We start from the raw sequence: 22,903 nt of genomic DNA, 5'->3' as shown, positions 1-22,903 counted from the left end.
CCCCCCCGCCCCCGCTGGCCAGGTGGTGCATGTGCGGCCCACAGAGAGGCACTGCTGCCATCCTTGGAGCCCTGCTTCTTGGAGCGAGCTGAGGTAGAGGACAGTAAGGGGCTGCAGTGTGCTGCGTAGGGCCAGTGGTGCCCAGCACACCCCTCTTGCTCCCGTGGTTAAGAAGCAAAGTATGGGAAGGTGCCGGGGGAGATCCTCGCCTGCCCGCCCGCCTGGGTATACCCCCTGCGTCTTTCTAAGTACTCCTGGGGGGGGGGGTGTACCCCCAGTTGACAACCCCTGAGTTAGGTTCTTCTTACCAATACTTGGCATTACAATAGCCCCAGAGCATTGAGTTAGACTGAGTCATTCCTAATGTAGATTAGTGTAAGCACTTAATCGTATTCTGCTTAATTGTTCTGGTGGACCTAGGTTTGAATGATAGAAGAATCAGGCTCTTTATATTGTGCTTTATTTTCCACATATGTGTGTATGTGTAGATTTTTCAAATACTATTTGATTTTCACACCATGCCCTTTAAGCCTCTTTTATACTGCCTGAGTGAAGAAAAGGGGCCTCTAGATAAACAAGAATCTTGCTCAGAATATACAAAAAGAATTAAATATTGCATGTGTTTTGTCTCTCTGTCTCTCTGTCTCTCATATGTATACCCTGTAATCAAGCTGCCAATATGGCCCCTGTTATCATAGTATCTGAGTGCCTCACAATCTATAATATATTCTCTTCACACCTGTGGGATATGACAATGGCATTATCCCCTTATTAAAGATAGGGAACTGAAACTGATAGTCCAGAACCTCAAAGGTATTGTGGCATCAAATTTCCATTGAAATTGGTGGGAGTTAAGCATGTAAATATTGCGTAGGGTCCGCGGCTAAAGGACTTGCCACAAGGCCACATATAAAGTCTGTGGCAAAGGCAGGAATGGACCCTGGGCCTAACCTGAATCTCAGATTAACACTCTAACTACTGGACCATCACTTCTGTTTGACTGTCTTCTTTCAATGTACACTCCTGCAGAGCCTGTCCCTGAAGGATGAGGAATGTTGGACAATCCCCAGTACAACTAACATAGGCCTTCATTAGCAGGTTGATATTGGAGCCATCCAATGTCGTAACTGTGCAGTAAATGTACAGTGTTCTTTATATATCTCAGTGTTTTCAGCTAAATCTTAGAGTTGAACATTAAACGCATTTATTAGTTGTATTTAATGCCTGTAATATTGCACTGCATGTATCCAACTACCAGGATTGTGCTCCATTGCGCTAGGCAAAGAAAACAGAAATTTCCATGATATAAACACACATGCTTGGAGAAAATGCTAGGTTTCTATAGATCCTGTTCAGTAAATTTCTTCCATTTTGACATGAAAAACATTTCATTAGCTTTTCCCACTTCAGGGTAAAGCACTTCCACATTTTTCAATGCGAATCTAAGTACACATTTTCCTTTGTGTGTCTAGTTGTATAGTTTGAAGAGCTTTTCATGAATACAATAGCATCTATGAAATATTTACATGCCATCTATTCCTGTTTCAGGAAGCATTGTCAAATGATGCTCAAGGAATTATTCAAAAGCAGAAAAAGAAAATATCTGTGGATGAAATGATGCGTGAGACCCAGACCTTTATAGAGAAAATTCGATTCCTGGTTGATGAGGTAATTCACTACCAACAGAGAACTTTATACAGGTCCCAATGTCTCAGTAAAATCCCAAGCTTGGTGCTAGTTACCTGAGGATCCCCACTGCTCTCCATCACCTCACTCACTGCTTGCAATATTGGAAATGTCCCTGTGGCCAGAGCAGAGTTATGAGGTGAAGCTGGATGTACCAGATGTGCACTTGCATGCTAGGTTCATAGATTCATAGATTCACAGATGTTAGGGTTGGAAGGGACCTCAATAGATCATCGAGTCCGACCCCCTGCATAGGCAGGAAAGAGTGCTGGCTCTAGATGACCCCAGCTAGATGCCTATCTAACCTCCTCTTGAAGACCCCCAGGGTAGGGGAGAGCACCACCTCCCTTGGGAGCCCGTTCCAGACCTTGGCCACTCGAACTGTGAAGAAGTTCTTCCTAATGTCCAATCTAAATCTGCTCTCTGCTAGCTTGTGGCCATTATTTCTTGTAACCCCTGGGGGCGCCTTGGTGAATAAAACCTCACCGATTCCCTTCTGTGCCCCCATGATGAACTTATAGGCAGCCACAAGGTTGCCTCTCAACCTTCTCTTGCGGAGGCTGAAAAGGTCCAGGTTCTCTAGTCTCTCCTCGTAGGGCTTGGTCTGCAAGCCCTTAACCATACGAGTGGCCCTTCTCTGGACCCTCTCCAGGTTATCCGCATCCCTCTTGAAGTGCGGTGCCCAGAATTGCATGCAGTACTCCAACTGTGGTCTGACCGGCGCCCGATAGAGGGGAAGTATCACCTCCTTGGATCTATTCGTCATGCATCTCCTGATGCATGATAAAGTGCCATTGGCTTTTCTGATAGCTTCGTCACACTGCCGACTCATGTTCATCTTGGAGTCCACTAGGAGTTCCATCGTGAGATTCAGACAAAAGTAGTGATGAAGCAGGGGAGGACAATTATTTTGGGTGGAGAGCTGCTTAATGAGGTTTAGTGAGCTGTTAAGTGCTGCATGGGTAGCCCCGCCCCTTGAAAGTTGCCCTGCCTCCCTGGCTGCCATCTTGGGACCGGAAGTCCCATCCCTAACACCTGACCTTTGCCACTGGAAGCTCCTCGCTGCGATGTGCAGTGTTGGCTGGAGCCAAGCACCAGCATCACCCCTGCTGCTGTTGCTGCCTCTGCTCTCTGCCAGGGCTGCGCACCATGGGGGGAGGGTGGGAGGGGTCCCCTTACTCCCCACCCACCCTCACACCCACACCCTGCCCACCCAAGCTTTGCACCGCACCCACCCACCTGCAGCCACCCCCCCCACTTCCCTGCCTGCTGCCTGCTGCCTGGAGGGAGCAGGATGCCGGGGAAGCCTGCAGTAGCAGCCCCACCCAGTGCTGCCTAGGCCAGGCCTTTGTGCTCACGAGGGTGGGAGCAAAGCATAATAGTGTATGTTGGAAACGAATATAGGCATCTCACTCCCACCTGTGTGTGGAAGGGCTGGGTGGGGTTCAATTCATTGGGGGCCACCATGGGCCAGATGAAAGTACCTGGTGGCCCCTAGGCTGTATTTTGCCAACCCTGATCTAGAACAAAGAAAGGGCCTTAATGAAAGGTCCATGATGGAAGAGCAGGTTCTAGGGCATCACTTGGGCAGTTTGCAGCCCTCTGCCTGCCATACAGCTGTGCTCTATGAAGCCTTAATTTTCACTATGGATGAGGGGTGGAAGAGGTGGGTCACCCAGTTGATCTTTAATTATATGGATAATCTTTGTTGGACCCACTCTGAATCTTGCACCCTCACACTGAAGAGGGTAATGAAGGAATTCAGTTACAACAGTAGCCAATGCTGTTACTCCTCTTCCAAGCTGCTGCTAGTGCTTATTCAATCTTGGATTTATGAAAAATAGATCAATGTCTCCTCTTTCTTATTTATCCTACAGTCCAATGGGGAATAAGGACTAAGCCCACAGATTTAATGATCAGAAGATAACATGACTGGCTAGTGTCATCTGTATATAATACAGGCCCTAGATTTTCACCTGGTCATTTCTACACCATATCCACTAATTTTGGGTGGTGCAAGACCATCTCTTTTAGCAAGAAATTCCATATGGGTTTAAAGACCTCAATCCCACATCCTTTGTCAAGATCCTCTAGTGGTTAAAAATTGTGTTTAAAAAGTTCACTGTATTCCTAGTTTGAATTTTTCTGGCTTCAGCTTCTCACTGCTATATCTTTATATTATTTCTTTATGTGAAAAATTAAACATCTGCTATTATAGCCTTTTCCCCCTCTGTGGGCCCTTATAAGTCATGATCAAGTCATCTACTAATCTTTGCTTTGATAATCTGAACAGCATGAGCTCCTTAAATCCCTGTGCAAAGCTCTTTACCTCTGGCTTTGTTCAGAGACAGATTTGAATTTTGAGGCACAAACTAATTGTTTCTTTAATTTATGATCCATATCTAGCTGTTCTCGGGAGATACTGATTTTTGCCTTGTCAAATAGTTGAAGAAAATCAGCTGTTATGAGTTGGTGTTTAACACAAATTAATGATGGTTGCTTGTAAAAAGAGCATCACTCATTAGCTTAATGTTTGAAGCACTGAAATTCTGGTCCTTGTCATTTTAATAGCCTCAGCATACTGTGCCCGATGTGTTCATCTGGATGCTCAGCAACAACAAGAGAGTTGCCTATGCTAGAATCTCAGCGAAAGACGTGCTCTATTCTCCTGTGGCTGAGCAGAGAGGCAAAAACTGTGGGAAGATTAAAACCCATTTCCTGAAAGTAAGTCTGGGACATCAGGATCATTTACTAAAATGTTTTTTAGCAGGTAACTCTTTGGAAATTGTCCTTATCCAGGTCTCATTCCAGGAATTTCATTTTAGATTCTAGCCATCTGAAATCAGAGCTTCAACACAGTTTTGGGTTTGTCTGCATTAGCTAAAGCAGTGTTTCTCAGCCAGTGAACTGAGACCTCCAAGGAGTCTCACAAGGCAGTCAGGAGACTGAGGGTGCAGACAGAATTTATGTTTCTTTCCTCTGAAAGTGCTCTATAGCTGTGCTGTGACACATGCATGGATGCAGAGTGATTTTAATGTGGCTGATCATGTGACAAATTACCCTGATCAAATGAGGGATCAGATGAAAGCATTGCCCCTTAGCAAACTTTTGTTCCCTAACGTTAATTTGTGGCAGGATTGGGGCTGGGCTGATGCAGTGCAGCCCTGCCCCTGGGGCTGTCAGCAGGAAGAGATGAGGAGCAAGCTGCAGGTTGGGGCTTGCCCAGCCTGAGCTGGAGGGGGTGGATTGGAGCCCCCTCCCCTTGCAGCCTCCCTGACTTTCCCCAGCTCACTACCCCTCCTCCCTTCCACCTCCCTTCCTAGTGACAGCCCCAGAGCTCGGGTGGGGAGCAGGGCTGGGGGACAGAGGGGGCTCCTCAGCTGCAGGCAGGCTCCTTGGGCTCCTGTAGGCAGGCTCAATCCCCCCTTCCCCTGTCTTAAGTTTTGTGGGGGCTCTCTAACTCATGGCACTTCATGTAAAGCACTGTGAGTTAAAGCAGGGGCCTACACATCTGTCAGTGCCCATCATAAAGCACTGAAAATCTGGTTATGAAGTAAAGCCCAAAAATATTGCTTCCCTACTATCTGCATGCTCTGCCCCTTCAAAGTCAAGCATTTTCTGTCAAACATTTGGAATCTGCACACAAAGAGATTTTCTAAGTTTACCATTGTTATTACCAACACATTTTTATACTTATTTTAAATCAATGTAAGGATGTTGACTTTAAATAAGGAGTTAACTTGAAGAAGCTGGAAGACACTGATACACACACACACACACACACACACACACACACACGTATATATATCATATATATACATACTCTCTTTCAATTTTATGCATATGCATATTTCAACTATATGTTTAGTTGAAATAATATATATTTTATCTTTTCCTGTTTATGTATCTTCTTCTCTTCTTATACATGTCCACCATCCTGCTAAGCGATTTATTCTTTTTTTTGCTGCAGTGTCTGTCATAAGTCCATATACATGCATATACAGATACAATGTGTACAGCCTCACTAAATGTTTATTCTCTAACAAACGCATTGCAATGCAGCCTTTGGAAACTCATGGAGAATTGCCAACACATTGCTAACAGTTATGCTCAGACAACAAGGAAGCATAGTTTCAGGTATAATGTAAAATTGTTTATAGCTCCAATTTAAAGTATGTGTGCGTATGTGATTTATATATGTGCGCATATGTGCATATATATATGTGTGTGTGTGTGTATACGCATACACATATACATATATACACACATATACAGAAATATGTATAAAGTACTACAGCCTGCATGTGTCAGACAAGACGGGCTTAGTGGACGTTATATACAGAAACAGTATGTACAGTAACAGTACACAATGAAATATCATAGCGTTCAATCACTGCCCCTTGTCAATAGCTTGATGGAAAAGCCTGAACTTACTGAAACAACAGACAGTTAGTAGCTTATTCTGTAATAGTTGAAACTATTCGTGCAAGCTTATCTAGAGAGCAGATAGCCTTCTTTTAATTGTCAAAGTAGTTTACTAGGCACACCTCTAACTACCTATTAAACCTTTCAGTGCATTTATTTTTACCATTTTTTTAAAGCAGCTTGTTGATTTTTTTCAAACCTTACGTGTGGGAGATGACTTCTTTTTCTATTTAAATGCTTGATTTTATTTTAATTAGATAAAGCCCATTTTAGAAACGGTTATTTTGAACACAAAATGAGGCTCAATGAGAGGATCTGGCATAAGAATTGTTTTTGTCAATTAGATTAAACCTCATAGGCACAGTATGGTCAGTTCTGTTTTTATCTGAAAGCAAATAATAATTGGGAAACTTGACAGAAAATCCCAATGGTGGGATGTTTCTGTTCTCTTTAAAATACCAAAGGTCCACTATTGTGGGGGGACAAAAAACAAAACAAAAAAAACAGATAAGCAGTCTTCAGTTGTTAGAGACTTGGGAAAGATAGTGCAGTGTAATTATAGTCTAGTTGCTTTTATGCCAAGAATTTCCTAATAATAAACAGTGTAAAATGCAGAATAAGCAGAGAAGGAATGGGAGGGAAGAAAGGAGGTCAATATTGTGGATTTTTTGTAAATACTTTACTATTTTATATGATTTTTTTCCTGACCTGCCTACGCAGTAATATTAAGACCAGGAGCTGCAGCACAGGAAAGTAACATCCATTGAAAAATGAACTAAACAATGGGAAATTTAAGAGAGCAACCAGAAGAGACAAATTTGCATCTGTTTTGTAGAATAAACCAGGTTTCACACTACACTGGGGATGCCACTGAAAGCAGACTTTTCCAGCTAAGTCAGTTATTTTCTTGCTTAGAGTCAAGTATGTCCCACAGCCATTCTTCCTGTGAAGTAGGCATTCCATTCGTCAGGATATTCACCAAGGACATATTCCTTGTCTAACATGCCTTGTCTAAGCTGTTCGTAACATTCAACAATTTCTCTTTCTGGCACTTGTCACTGATGTGTGAATTTCTTCAGTTACCAGGAAAACGCCCACCAGGTTGGAACGTATATGCAAAAGTTGACACCTACCTCTGGCTTGGTTCTGTCAAGTATGCCCACACCATTATGGAGAACTTGCCTGTTGGATATGAGACTGAAGTGCCCTCCACAGCTAGCACAGGGCAGCATGGTGCCCATGACCCTGCCAATCTGCACTACAAAAGTAAGAGAGTACTTCTGCAATATAGAAGCCAAGAAGCTTAGTAGTTGTAAGGAGCATTAGATACAAGATGTTCTGATTTAGCAGGGCTGCGAACCTTCAAGATGTCTGCTTGAAATCATTGCATTTTCTACTTAAGATATGCTACATGTTTTGATCCTTGGAGGCTGATTCTGGCTGCTGAGTTCAGAGTTGCTGAGCACGCAGCACATGCAAAGATGAACCTCATGGAAGCTCCACTTGCTTCATAGAGTCATAGGTGTTAGAGCAGGAAGGGGCCCGTTATATTATGACTCATTCTCTATCTTCCACTCATTCTACATTTGGTCTGCACAGCACAGATTATAGTATTTATACTATCTAGTGTCAAATGTCCCAAAGGGAGAGGCTTATCAGCTTTCTTGGTAAAGCATATGTACTGTGCTATGTAATAAATAAATGTGTACAAGAGACAGTCTGGTCAAATGACCATACACTGAAAATTAACAGACTTGAGACAATCTTCATTTTGACACTGAAAGTGAAAATGTCAGAGAGTAAGCCTCAAATTTCCACTTGTAAGATGGTGACAGTAACATGTCCCCATCCCATTAGAGTGTTGTCAGGCTCAGATGTTGCAAAAGGCTTTGGACTACCCAAAGTGGATGGTAGAGGCTGGAACTCTGTTTGCATCCTCTTTCTACGCACACATGGTGTTATTCTTACAAAGTTGATGACCCTATTTTTTCTTGTAATGACACAGCACAGCACGTCTTCCAGCTGAGAGCTCACATGTATCAGGCCAGGGGGCTCATCGCTGCAGACAACACCGGACTTTCTGATCCCTTTGCCAAAGTCACATTTGTTTCACACTGCCAGACCACAAAGGTAAGTTCTGAAGGCTGCCTCTTCCGTGCATAATCAAGGAACGGAGATGTCTAATTTCAGCCGTGAAAATGAGATGATAGATTAATTTTTCAAAGCCACATTGGAATTGCCATACCAAATAGGAACAGAGATCTATTTAATTGAATCCCTCATCACTGACAGCCAGTATCAAATGGTTCCATTTCCCTCTGTAAAATGTAGATAATATTTAATTAAAAACTACTAACTCCTTTACAGGGAAGTTATAAGGCCTAATTCATTACAAATTATAAATGGCTTCAGGATCATAAGAAATTCAATGCTGGGTAACACCACAAGCCCATCCAGCCCAGCATCCTGTCCCTTCCAGTGGAAGAGAGTGGATAATAAGGAAGAAAGTATTTATGCAAGACCTGTCCAGATGGCTCTATTCTCTGCCCCTCTCCAGCTTCCAGTATTCAGAGACCCAAGAAGTCTAATCCATGGGTTGCACTCCTAACTATCACGTTGACTACCCACTGATGAAATTATCCTCCAGGAATTTGCCCAGTCCCCCTTTGAAACTGGCTAAATGATTGATCAGTCTTAAATTATCAGGTTTTGAGATCCTTAGGTAGAAGATGCTCTAGAAATGGGAAGCACTCATACAATATTAGGACAAGAGGTAACTCTTGAGGCATCTCTGAGTGTCTATCATGTTGTACACTGTACCATAACACTGTTATCCAGCTTTCTGAATTATTTTCTGTTTTTCATTAGATTATTTCTCAGACATTATCTCCTACCTGGAATCAGATGCTGCTGTTCAATAACATTGTACTTCATGGTGATGGAAAGGAAATTGCTGAATTCCCTCCAGTGGTTGTCGTAGAGCTGTATGATGATGATGCGGTGGTAAACATGAAATACTTCCTGTTAAAATACATAAGCTGTCACAGTGTTACTGTCTCTGAAAGGAACAGAGCCATGTTATCTCATAGGCTTCCCTAGCCAGATACATCAGTTTCTGGCTTTTTGGAATGGAGCTTAATATTGTAGTGGGGTGCAGTCTGAGGCTTAGATTTATTCTTGGCCTTCAGTTACATCTTCGCAAACCCAAGATTCAACTCATTCCTGTTCAGTTCAGATCTAAAGAGGGTAATGAGTGGGAACCATTTAGGAGCATTCTTTTATTTGTATGCAATTGCACTGTTGTTTCAACATGTAGACAGAGACCAAATTTACCTGGCCCATGCAAGCCTGGTGTCATCTCACTGACTTACAGTATAGGCCTTGGAGTTGCTGAATAGTGAACCCAAAGGTTTGGTAAGCTTTAGAGAGGTTTAAGGAATTCACCCCTCTTCATTTCAGTAGCTGCCTTCCACTGTATCTTACTGTGTGCCTCATGCAGTGCTCAGGATATTAAAAGCCAGTCTCACACATTTGGGTCTTGAACATGCTCAACTGGGTCTTGAAGGCTGCTGTTAGATTTGGACTACATCGGAAAAGATTGAAGTATGTATTCTTATTTATTTAGGGTAAATCAGAATACATTGGCTCTACAGTGGCTTCTCCAGTGGTGACACTCGCTGACCAGAAGTATGAGCCACCTAAACTGACTTATCACCCATTGTATTGTGGAAATCTCTCTGGAGGGGATCTTCTTGCTACCTTTGAGCTACTACAGGTGAGCTAGAATCATTTGACCATTAAGATTTGGCCTTATCTAGGGTAGAGATATACCCTGGCTCCAGTCCCACCCTCACTTAAGCAGGTACCCCCTTTTTAAGCTCCTTTTACACCTTTTATACCTAGAGCCCAGTGTAACCATCACACCTCTGTGTCTTGAAGTTGGAGATAGACTTCCTGCCCCTGTTCCCACAGCTGCCAGCCCTGGTGATCATCTGGGTCTCACTCCCCTCTCTCTCATGCTGCAGTTGTTGACTTCAATTGAAAGTGGGCTTCAGTTCTGGGAAATGGCCCTGCATGTTCTTGGTGCGCAGAGCAGCTTTTTGTGTCTATCCATAATCCCCCATGCCAGCTTTTCTGCCTGATAGCAATATGAAGCCAAGGTAGTTGAGAGTGAATGAGCTGGATTTTGGTTTGGCTGTAGTGCATTTGTACAAGTGTTAATTAGTTTTCAAATGCAGGGTAAATTCTGCCCTTATTCTGGTAAGGCAGGTACCTTGCTGAGATGCCAACAAGCTACAATACTGTGTCTTTCAGTTTCTACGGGGAGTTTGCAGGGCTACCAATTAGGAGAAAAATCATTTAACTAATAAACAGAGTATTCTGGGATCAATGAAAGATGCAAAACCTGAAACCATGAGGCCATTTTTACGGTCACTTTCCAAGGTGAAACTGCACTTTGAAGCATGTGGAGCTAAATTTTGTTTTTAGTGATGCCTGTTTAATGCTTCTGAAGGGAGCTCATCATCTTTGTGGGATGTAATTGAGGACAGAGGATAGCAGAATAGTAATTTTTTTCCCTCAATTTACATCTCATCCACATTTCTGGTGATCGGAGAAAACATTCACTTTCATTTCACTTGGCCAAAGAAGTGCAGCAAAAAGCGCTGTTTTATCTGAACATCTCTCAAAAGCCCGATTTAAAAGCTAGAAAGTAAATATAAAAATGACCCAGCAATTGCCATCCTCACGGTGTTTACAGTTAATCTCACCAATTTGTAGCCTGAAGAGTCTCACCTCAGATTTTTCAACTGTGTGGACAGTAAAGAACTATTTCTAGCCAAGAGACTTTAAAACATTTGAAAGGTTTCAGGCTCAGAGGCCTGTCATGCTGGCCGCCTCACCTTTTGTCAAAGGGTTCTGGACAATGCTCAGCAGAAAAATGGAAAGGATAAATCTACAATCACAATTTCACTCTGTGCTTCAGAGGCAATCAGTCACCCCTTTGGTGACATTTTACATTAGAGTAGCAGTATCTAGGGAGAAACACTCCTGTGTCAAAATTAAGATTTTATCCCCACAAAAGTGTTAAAATAAATTTTAATATTTGAATAGCACTTAAGAGACTTCAAGCAACAGGAGATTAAGAGAATGACTAATGAGCACTTGCAGTCTTGATCATTTGCAGTCATTCAAGATCACAAGGTGCTTTTCTCAAGAACTAGAGATGTTTTTGGACCAGACATCTTGGAACAGTTCCCATCTGTATAATTACTAGATTTGTATAGAAATCCTGCCCCCTCCCCCCTTGCATTAAAACTGCTGCCATTTTATTTTTAGTTATTTCACTTCATACATAATTCACTTGGATTAAAGGACTATTTTCACATCCAAAACCTGTGAACATTGGTAACTTTAGAATTTTGACCTCAGAACTTCACAGTCCCCTGTGACTCAGAACGGGCCTTGCTTGAAATTAGGATTGTGACCACAAAACAAGCTCTGTAAAAAAAGACGTATTCAGTTTTTTTGACCAAAATGTCTTTACTTTTATGTTTGAAGTCATGTGAAAGAATAGCTTCCTCTTTCTCAGCTAGTGTCTTAACCCCCTAGAGCTCTCCATGCAATATAAACTTAACAGTCACGTCTGCACGAGCAGGGCCGTGCACTTGCAGCAGCACAAATGTGCTGCAGTGAACGCCCTGCTCGTGTGGTTTGCAAAGGGACACATTGCCCTGCTGCTCCATGTGCTTCAGGATGGGGGCTGTCTGGGGCACAGGGTGCCTCAGTGTTGGGGGGCTAGCCAGCACACAGCCTCCATGCTGAGGCACTGCCCCAACCCTGTGCCCCAGTTGACACGTGGAGATGGGGAAGCAGACAGCTCCCCAGCTGGCTGGAGCATAGTGTGCCTCAAGACAAGGGAGCAGGAAATCCTAGTAGCAAATTTTGCCCTAGCACAGTCAAACACGCAACACGTGCAGTTTGTGGCACCACAAAGAGGTTTGCAGCACCACAAACTGCACATGCCTGCACATCTGGATCCAGCCAAGAGGGTACAAATCTTTGCTTCTTCCCATAGTTATAGTGTGGCACTGAAATAAAACCACTCAAGTTATATAAACACAGTTCTATTTAGGGTTTCATAGTGTGGTAGACAGAAGATTTGGCCCATGATCTGCTGCTAAACAGCTGCTGTATTGCCTGCAGGAGTCAGAAATAATTCCCCCACCCCCACACGTGTTTCACTGGCCAGATGTGTTCTGTTCTGTCCCCCCTCCCCCACCTTTTTTCCCAGAGATTGGCTACATTTGGAGACAGAACATCAAATGGGTTGGGCAGAGCTCTGGGGCAATCCAAGAAATCTTAGATTCCTGGCTGGCAGGTCCTGCTCACTTTCTCAGGATCAGACTGATTGACACCTACAGGGTGGGGTATCAGAGTGGCAGAGATGTGAGGGCCACAGGGAGCTGGTTTGTTTTCCTCTGCACCATGGGGTATGCAGGCCTGCTCAGAGCACTGGGGCATATCTTATCTACTGAGTACGCTTGTGATGCAGGCACCTCAGGCATGGGTGATGCTCCAGTTTCTCCAGTTCTGTGGCATGCAACAGTGTATGGTTCTGAGGACTGAAATGCTGAAATCTAATTAACTGAGTTTAGTTGGGGTACACAGGTATAATTCTGTGGCCTATTATATAGAGGAGCTCACACTAGCTGATCTAATGCCTGTTTCTAACCTTGACCTCCATGAAATCTAATAAACAAGGTGCTTTGGGATTCGTATAGGTAAAAGGTGCTAGTGTATATAAATGTGAATTATTGCTGTTAGTTTTATTATTGCCATCACTTCTTACAGCAAAGCAATGACTAGGAGATATATATTACACCCTTCTGTTCTCTGCACCTACAAGGTAGTCAGGAAAATATCTCCTCTTCCTTATGTTAATTGAGCCTCCCACACAGTAGCACATATCAGTACCTAAAAAAGACAGATGACACTTATTTAAAAGAACCAATTCACAGGTCCCCTGGTGCTGGCAGCTCATAGCCTTAACCTTTCAGTAGCAATAATTTATCTTTGTAATTACGAAGTGTTTTTGACAAGGCATCGCTGCTTCGTACAAGCTATGTCCTTTTGTTTGTAGGGAGTGTGTATCACAATACGGCCCATCTGTTTGATCTATTTGCCCAGTCCCTTAGTTAACCTGAAAACACTTCACATCTTATCCTCTCCCATATCCACCTCTTCATGTATTGTAATGAAGCTGAGCACAGTTGCTAAGCAAGTCACAAGATAATCTGTAAACTAGAAATGCATAGTTTGTTTTAGTAGAGAAGAGATCTTTGTTAAAGAGGGCAGTGCTCTTTTGGCATAGCCTGATCAAGTAAAAGCAAAGTTCTGCTAAACCAGGCAGGGTGTAGATCTGCCTTATAGACACTTGGGAGGAAGGAAGGGAACCAAACAACTCTTGAAAACGTATAGTGGGTTAAGGAATAAAAATGCAGGGAAATGGGAGAGCCAGATCATGCTGACAGGTAAATGTCATTCAACTGAGTGAATTCTTTAAGTCAATGATAATAGACAAATATTATGACATCCGTTCCTCCTACGCCCCTCACCCATACATGCGCACACAATCCAAAATAGGTATATGAGGTAAATATGAATATCAGCCTCGTTGCCCATCCCAAAGGTGAATACATGTGAGCTCACTTACAAGAAGCACAAGGGCTGCCCGCATCCAGCGTCTTGGTGGGATGCTGTATAGAGGGAGGACTCAGCCTTGACATTTGCAAGGCTTGGTTGTTCCCAAACATGGTATTTCTAGTTTGACAAATCACCCATGTTATGTCAGGCTGTGTGTGACTTCCAGGCAGAGTTAATAGAGCCACGATCACCTTAAAAGATGGTTAAATAATGTTGTCTGCTGGATTTTTTTCTAGATTGTTCTTCTGAAATAGTGGCCAGTATGTGATTCAGTTCATCCCTTCTTAGTTCACCAGACATTTTTTTTTCAATAGGAACCATAGTTAAAAGAGTATCATCTTTCGACAGCCTTTTAGTTATTATATTATTAAGTATAATTACTCAGGGCATGTAATGTGTTCATTACAGCAGATTATGGTCTATCAAGTGAAGAGAGACACTTTCTGGAGAGCTGCCTGAATACATGCTATTGAACATAAAATGATTTCTCCCCGTGAAATCTTTACCCTGTCTTTCTCATGATGCATATAATTTTCTCACTGTTGCGTTTACATGACAGCTCTAGTCGCTGTAAAGCGCTCTATTCTATGTACAAGTCACAGGAAGCTCTGAACAGATCTTTATTTCTGCACAGACCAATAAGAGCTATTGACCATTTTATTCTTAGGTTCCTGATTCTGGTCCACAGAGCCTTCCCCCATTAGATCTACCTGATGTTAGCCAGATGTATCCAGTTCCAGCCAATATCCGGCCCATTTTAAGTAAATACAGAGTGGAGGTAAGTGGCCAAAACCAATATTTTAACTCTTTCAGACTCTCAGTTGCCTACATTGTTACAGCAGGCCACAAGGTTTAGCTGTGCAAGCTTTTTATTTAGACACATAAGTAAAATTCTACGGGACTGTGAAAACAAGTCAGAGGGCCAGGTCAGGTGGGGGCCCTGAAAGGTATGGGTAACTTGCCCACTGAGTTTGATCTTGAAAATAACTAGGGCCAGATTTCAGCTACAGCTTGTCCATATTAATGGGGGCCAGCTTTTTTGGTAGGTGTGCCACAGACAAAACCCTACACCATCTCCAAGTGCCAGTCTGTTCCCTTTCTCCTGCCCAGTTACTCTGCTTTCCACAATGTGCCCAATAAGTCACTGTATTCCCTGCTCCCTCCCTCATCTGCCACGGGCCACACACAGGTTTCCCTTGCTACTTGTGGCACTTATGCAGCAGATTGACTACCCCCATCATCTACATGACCTTAGTTCTCCACCAAAGAGTATGTTAACTCAATTACCCTCAAGAAAATATCAAATCAAACTCAACACAGTAGTTCTTTGGCAGCTCTAGGCCTGTGTTTCTAGTCCTTTCTAGACACATCACCCAGTTCCTGGCAAAATAGCAACCCTACTTCTTTAGGCTTCTTAAGGGCTGACACCAGGCACTTGCTCTTCTCACACTTGAACTCTTCCCCACTCAAAACTCTCCTCGTTGCCTCCGTTTTCCAAGCCACTTCTAAAGGAAAGTTGCATCCTCTGAAGGTCTGCCTGCTGACTCAGTTAAATGTCCATATCCAGATGTAGCCATGAGCCCTAGTTGAGCAGGGTAGCTGCTATTAACCTCTTCCCAGCTAGGGTGGGGTTTATATACTCCCATCACATAGGCAATGGGCTATGCCAAGTTGTTTCCTGAGAAGGTGACTGTTCAGGTGAATAGCTTGTGTTCAGGTGAATAGCTCCTGATAAAGGAGAGGAATATTACAAATAAAACTATTATTGTTGCTATTGCTGCAGCTGTTGCTGATGATAATCTCAGTGTTTGGTTAATGATTAGAAGTTGTTAGTTGCTTTAACTTGTAATGCCATTTTTTTACTGCAGAAAATGACAGTTGTCTGAGGCAAGTTCTTGTAGTCCTCTGGGGCCAGCTTTAGAAGTATGCTCTGCTGCTCGGTATTGCCAGAGTGAATCTGCCCCCTGATTCCTGGTGGTAGCTGCATGTTGCTGACCACGTCTCTTCAACCCTCCATATAGGTTCTGTTCTGGGGTGTTCGTGAACTGAAGAAGGTCCAGCTTCTCTCTGTAGACCGCCCCCAAGTTCTCATTGAATGTGCAGGGAAAGCCGCTAAATCGTGTGTCATCCAGAGCTACAAGAAAAACCCCAACTTCAACGTCCAAGCAGATTGGTTTGAAGTGGTGCGTACTATGTGGTGCCCCTGGCCATGGTGTGGTCCCTGTGAAAGACACAAACGAATGGCTCATTTCAGTGATTCCCTGCCAGACCGCTCCTCTGTGTCTTAATTATACATTGAGAGAAATCATTACTTATACATTAACCTAATCGTTTAAAGGTGCTCCAGATGGATACAATTACCAATGTTTTGCTAGAAGACGAAACTCTTCAGAAGCTGCATCTCAATTAGGCCAGATCATTAATGAAACATATTGCAATTACATTTAGATCCACTGGGTGGAACTTGTTGCTAGACAGCAGGAATTTTTTCTCCCCAAAGATATGTTACAATTTGGATTTCTTTTCTTTTTAAACCCTTATTACCATACTGGGCGGTTAAGTGGCCCAGGAGCATTGAAGACTTTTATATTGTTGACTTGAATCTATCCCTTATTAGGCATGCTTGGACATTTTAATTACTGTGCACTGGCCTGTAGGACAGGAACTGACAGTGGAGATGAAGAGCTATTGATGTATTCATAAAGCACAATGCTATCTCAGGGGTGGCAGTACTACCTAAATTGTTTCTGTTTTATTTTGGTATCTTTAACTTCTGTTGCACTTGACATGTTTAAAGTGCTATATAGACACTACATGGATGACTGGTGCCACCTTAGTCAGGGCGGGCATGTGCCCCCTCCCCAGTGATCAGTCAGTGCAGGCAATCTCTCTGACCGGGGGCGTTCCCCCACGGCCAACCTCACCAACCGGGGGTGGGGGATGGGTCATCCCATGGCAGAATTTTCCAACTGGTGAGCTGCCATACTGCTCCCGAAAGAGGCCATGGCACTCCTGGAAGCGGTCTACATCTAGCACTTGAGCTCCCCGGCCGGCACTCACAGTGGGGGGCACCGGCACTTCCACCTGCCACCCCCCCCCGCCCATCGCCTGACCAGGGAGCACAGCCTGACAGGGGGTGCACTGGTGCTCTCAGGGGGTGCGCGTGCACCCCCGTGCATTCCCTACACATTGCCACTGAGACATTACCTAGTTAATCCTCACCAAAGCCTTCCATAATAGGTAAGTATTTATTATTCCTGTCTATGCAGGGGGTCGGCCTATGCAGGGGGTCGGACTCGATGATCTATTGAGGTCCCTTCTGACCCTAGCATCTATGAATCTATATTGTCCTCACGTTATGGAAAGAGAAACTAGGAGGTAGAAGGGCAAAGTCACTGTCAGGGACATTATTATTGGACTGATAAATTCTTTCCTCTCAACATTCACTCTTCTTCACTGCTCTAGACCAGTGGTGGCCAATCTTTTTGGCAGGTGTCACAAATTAAACCTTGTCCCCCCCCACCCCCACCAGTGCTACTCTGCTCCCCCACTTTCTACCTGATCTGCCACTCTGATCCCTAACCCGAACTTGATCTGCCATGAGCCAAACACAGCAGCTACCTGTGCCACTTGTGGCATGCATGCCACAGGTTGGCCACCCCTGCTCTAAACCATTTTGTTCACCTTGACGCATTTAATAACCAGCACAGTCAAGCTATTGCATTTCATGACTACTCAGTCCAGGAGCAAACAAACAAAACAAATGGGTTGTCTGTTCTCTTTTGATAGGAATTACCTGAAAATGAACTTTTGCACCCGCCCCTTAGTATCTGTGTTGTGGACTGGAGAGCCTTTGGTCGCAGCACGCTTGTTGGAACACACACCATCAACTGCCTGAAGCAGTTTCTATATAAACCTAAGGGGCTTCCTGAAGCTACAGCAAAGGCAGTGGAAGTTGTAGAAACCGACAGAGGTAAATTCTAGATTAAAAATACCAAATTCCAAATAAAAATACAAAGTAATAATTTTGGTGAAACAATTGTCATTTGATAATTTATTGCAGTGAGTCTGCACACATGCTTAAAGCAAAACATTACTTAAAGGATTTCTGGGTTGGGGATAATTGCTTAGCCCCTTGCCAGATTGCGCACTATCAATGAATAAGGACAGGCATTATTGTTAATAACTGTTTAAGCATCAACATGATGACCATCATTTCTGGCAAAGTCTTACCCAGCTTGCTCTGCCTCTAATTTCAGCATCACCGGAGTCATCAAAGCTCCTTGAATCACCCCAAGAACAGCCGCCCCCAATAGATCATATATATGTTGATGTGGAGCATGATACTGCTGCAGTAGGAATGCCAGAACCAGTTCCAGCACGATCTCCTTCTCCAGCAACTGTACCTGCTACCTCTTCATTGACTCCACCTGCTCCTAAATCTTCATTGTCCTCATCTCAGCGAACAAAAGATGGAAAACAAAAGGTGGGCACAGCTGAGGCCATCAGCTAAGAGTTATTTGGAAGTAATTTCTCATTATTTATATTAGTGATGTTGTCTTAGAGCCTAGCAGTTCCAGTCATGGGACTGGATGCCACTCTGGCTTGATGCTATTCAAAGATAGAACAAAAAGGTGGTCCCTTCCCCACAGCCCTTGCAATCTGAATATCAGACCAGTGACCACTGGGGAATAAATGGATGGGGAAGCACCAGGGAACAGTGAGATGATATTGGCTATCATGGTGGGCAGTATATATTTTAGACTGAAATATTTTTTTTCTGATCAGTTGTTTGTGTAAATATGGGCCAGCAACTGTTTCTTTCTTTCTTTTTTTTGGTTTCAGTTTCACTGATAATAGTCATTCTTTCATTTTTAATATTAGAAACAGACAATGACTCAACTGGAGGCCTTTGTATTTCATTTCAGTTGGTTTTGGCAGTGAGGTAAAGAAAGCAGCCTCTCATAATTAGACGCTGCTAGTTTACTTATAATTTGAAGGTCTAAGAAATGCAGTGATGTTTAGACCCTCTATATACACGCCTTTGTGTGTTTATCATGTTTTACCATTGCATTTAAAGATACAAGGGCAATACAATAAAGAACAGTGCATAGGTAGAGCCAGGTGATTCAATTGTGTGCATCTAATACAGGTTATGATAGCTACTGTTGTAACTGCACTGCTAAATACGTGCCAATGACATGCCGCAACTCCTTACTGGTATGAAAGGCTGAATGCAAATTTAATAGGGCCCAATACTGAGTTATATGAGTAATCTAACTGAAGGCAGTAGGACTGCTTGCACAAGCAGTTGGTTTGCAGGTACTGTCTTTTACTTTTCTAAGGGCAAAATGGCTGTGTTTTCAATGGCCATTGAGAATCCTTATTGGCTTCATAACTCACATGTCGGAAATACTGAAAGTCCTGGGTATATCTGCAAACTGTCCCAAACTCAGTGATCTGGGAGGGGTAAAGAAACCAGGGCAGAGCAAAAAATGTATTTTCCTGAATATTAGTTTCTTTATGGCAAAGCTTTCCTTTAAATGGTTTGGTTTGTATCAGATTTTAGAAGTACACTATTTTGGTGTCAGTCAAAATAATGTAGCAACTGCATGGATAACATGTTAACCACAACAGGTTCTCTATTAGATTATAAATAGGGAGAAGCAAAATAAATGTAACAGTTACTTAGTTCTTAGAAGAGAAAATCCATTCTACCCACATTGTTCCTCTTATCTTCACAATCGATTTGGCTTTTAACAGCTCACAATCTTTGAATTTAACATCATTTTCCTTACATTTTTCTTAGGACTTAAGTAAATCTTCCCGACGATCTACCAAGAGAAAAAAGAGAACTCTAGTGGATGAATCTGCTGAAAATGTCATTGACTGGTGGTCAAAGTACTTTGCTTCTGTGCTAAAAATGCAAAAGGTCAGGGCTTCAATTAAATGTGCAACTGAGTGGATGAGTGGTATTTGAAAACCAGGTTGTGTGCTAAATGACTTCACTTTTATTGTTCCTTTTATATTTATATTGTCCATTCTCTTTTTGTTTTGATAGGCAAAAGGAATCTATCCCAGTGATGGAAAACCCATCAACAGTGAGAAATATATTTGCATAATTTTTACTTGTAATAATTTGTTTCAGTGGTAATTGAAGAATATTTACCGTGTCCATGGTTACTTTTAGTAGCATTGCATCAAGGTTGAAGTCTTCAGATACCTGGATTAGGTTATGTTGGGTTAGATATTAAATATATTAAAATGTCATGAGCAGTTCTTTGCAGATTTCAGCCTCAAGATGATGGATGAATTTACAAGGTTGCATGCTGTAAGGAGACAACCACATTCTCGGGCAGCAGCTGTATTGTGTCCAAAATATAAGAAAAATTTTAAGTGCAACTCAGAACCAAAACACTACAAATAGACTATGAAGGATTACAGAATTGAGAGGCTTTACCACGGCTGTGTCCAACTCAAAGTCGACTCAAGAATCTTTAGCATCAGCACTTGGAGAGATTTGCCAAGAATAGACAGTAAAGGCATTAATAAAACACAGTAATCTGTTGCTTTACGGGTCACTGTAATAGTGACCCATGCCTATAGCAAATATTTTTGCTAATCCAATTTCTTAAATTTGACAAGGAAGGAAATCTAATGTTTGTACTGGCTGTGCAGAGTTGCTGTTCATATTTAAAAAGCTGCCCTCATTCCCATCCTAGAGGTGACAGCATTTTTCGAGTGGTTGAAGTAATTTAGGGTTCCCAAAGCATTTTGAGGATCTTTCTATATCAGTTGTCATTATGTTGGGAGCAGCAGCTGACTACAGTTTCCATTACCTTAGTAGAATGGATGATTTCATACCAGTCTACATGAGATAAATGTTTTGCTAGACAGGAAATGCTGTACAAAAGTCTGACATCATATCCATGTACAATGATAATCTGTTTGGTGGAGTTTCCATTGCAGTTGACCAGGCTGACAACTTGAAAGCTGAAAAGCACTAAATTATTTTTATTTGATATGTTTCATATTTGTATCTAGATTTATACAACTAGGACTGAGCTTGCCAATCCTATATTGTTAATATAAGTATACAGATACATATACTCTTATATAAATACAAATCAATGTATAAATATACCCTTAAATATAAACATATACCTAATATAAAATATAGATAAATCATAGAAAAGTAGGGCTGGCACGGACCTCAGGAGGTCATCTAGTCCAACCTCCCCCTTAAGGCAGGACATTCCTATCTAAACTGTTCCAGTTAAATGCTTGCCTAACTTCCTTTTAAAAACTTTCAAGGAGGGAGATTCCACAACATCTCTAGATAATCTGTCCCAGTGCTTAAATGCTTGCATAGTTATAAAGTTATTCCTTATAATAATAATCATGTCTTATTTATGTTAGAGCTAGTGCAGTTGATAAGGTGAGACTGTCCCAAACTTAAGCCTAGATACAACCAGGCCAGAATAACAGTGGAAAGTTGGAATAAATACCTAGACTTCAAAGGTCCTTCTTGCCTTTTTCAGTATTTGGCGGCGCCTCAACCAATTTGTTTCTGCTTAGCAGTTGCCATCATTGCAGCTCACATTCTCTGGGGCTTCCTCAAGGTCAGAGGCATGCTGAGATGTGTTCTGTGCTGCCTTTGCCTTGAGGAAAATCTGGGTCATATGAGATCACAAAGAGGCAGTCATTCTGGCAGTGGCAGTCCACCAGGATAAGCCTCTCCCTGAAAAGGAGTGCTGAAGAAGAAGGATTAAAGGAGGGACAAGGAGAAAATAATGTGTGCATGGAGGATAGAGTGACAATGGAAGTCACCAGGTTTGGGAAACAAGCATAATCCTGTCACCTGACAGTGCTCAGCAGCAGAGTGGTATAAAAATTGTGTTTCTGTTAAGGAAAAGGCATGGAAAAGGAGAGGGATCTCTGACTTACTTGAGATGAGAGAGGGTAAGTGGAGAAGAAGGAAGGGAATAAGACATCTGTATATTTCTTTTGCCAACTCAGCTAAAACATGTGAGGTTGGTCCATCATTGCAATCACTAACGCCTAAATGATGTTATCAAATCTCTGTAGCTAAGCAGACTTCTGACTGTGTAACATTAAACATTGAAGAGACATCAGAAAAAAAGAAGAAAAATAAGTTACTCCAAAAGAAAGTAAAGGAAGAAGCCCCAAATCTGGCAACTTTGCAGGTGAAAAATATTTCATTACTTTGTTTTTATCCTATAAAGGCAAAATTGACTGCTGTACCCAGGACTTCGCCTACAGTGAGTCTTGAGTGGAATTTAGTCATTGTACTGCTACTCAGAAGAGGGTTGAATGTCACCCTTACTAAATATTAGACTCCTATTCCTTTTTTGTTTCCTTTTGTTTTCACCTTGGATATAGCTAATTAAATGAATTTTTCCACACCTTATTGTATCAAGGCAATTAAACATGTTCAATGATTTAGTCTAAAACATCTATTAACATCAGCACAGGAATGCACCTCCAGAAATGTGAGGTGTATAAGAATTGGGAAAGTAAATAGTATTCAAAGTCTTATATAAATGGATAGTCTGCTCTTACTGGGAATAATATATTAGATGCTATTCTCCCTATCTTATAAAAGACAAAGTAACAATAGAGGAGGTTCAAAGAAAAGATTAGGAACAAGGAAAATAATTAGAAACCGAGGAGTTGTACAAAAGGGGACATGAAACAAGTTTGTAATATAATGAAATGATAGCCTTTATATCATCTTTTAAACTAGAAAGGCCTCACCTTGAGCAAAAGAAATGGAGTACCCCCTTTCACCTTTACATTCAAATTCACACAGAATAATGCTGTAGCAGACAGAGGTAGAAAACCCTCTTTTAGATGATAAATGGATTGCATTATCTAGTGCAGTAAGACTGCTATTGACAATACTTCTTTTTCTTTTTTTGTCATGCTGCCATTCTTCTTGTCATGTCTTTTGCATTAAGGTGCTGCTAAAATATTTGGGTGGCAAAATACCATGCACATTTGTTAAAAATAAAACATTTTGCAGCAGCAGTGGAGGAGGGGATCTTTTCCTGTTGGTTCCCAAAGA

At 42.3% G+C, this 22,903-nt stretch overlaps 1 protein-coding gene across 1 annotated transcript in view; it reads left to right on the top strand.

Moving 5' to 3' along the window:
• The window catches only part of FER1L6 (fer-1 like family member 6), a 95,792-nt gene that overhangs the window by 42,518 nt on the left and 30,371 nt on the right, over positions 1-22,903 (top strand). Inside the window, exons 17-29 of the mRNA XM_059723470.1 lie at positions 1,549-1,668; positions 4,258-4,410; positions 7,191-7,377; positions 8,117-8,241; positions 8,980-9,114; positions 9,737-9,886; positions 14,483-14,593; positions 15,837-15,998; positions 17,605-17,788; positions 18,075-18,301; positions 19,625-19,747; positions 19,877-19,916; positions 21,904-22,022. Of these exons, the coding sequence (XP_059579453.1) occupies positions 1,549-1,668; positions 4,258-4,410; positions 7,191-7,377; positions 8,117-8,241; positions 8,980-9,114; positions 9,737-9,886; positions 14,483-14,593; positions 15,837-15,998; positions 17,605-17,788; positions 18,075-18,301; positions 19,625-19,747; positions 19,877-19,916; positions 21,904-22,022 (1,836 nt within the window). The remainder of the gene's footprint in view (positions 1-1,548; positions 1,669-4,257; positions 4,411-7,190; positions 7,378-8,116; positions 8,242-8,979; positions 9,115-9,736; positions 9,887-14,482; positions 14,594-15,836; positions 15,999-17,604; positions 17,789-18,074; positions 18,302-19,624; positions 19,748-19,876; positions 19,917-21,903; positions 22,023-22,903) is intronic.

The sequence above is a fragment of the Alligator mississippiensis genome, chromosome 3 (genome assembly GCF_030867095.1).
Source record: "Alligator mississippiensis isolate rAllMis1 chromosome 3, rAllMis1, whole genome shotgun sequence".
In the NCBI taxonomy this organism is placed as follows: domain Eukaryota; kingdom Metazoa; phylum Chordata; order Crocodylia; family Alligatoridae; genus Alligator; species Alligator mississippiensis.
The sequence above is the reverse complement of the archived record's forward strand: the minus strand, read 5'-3'. Positions and strand labels throughout refer to the sequence as shown.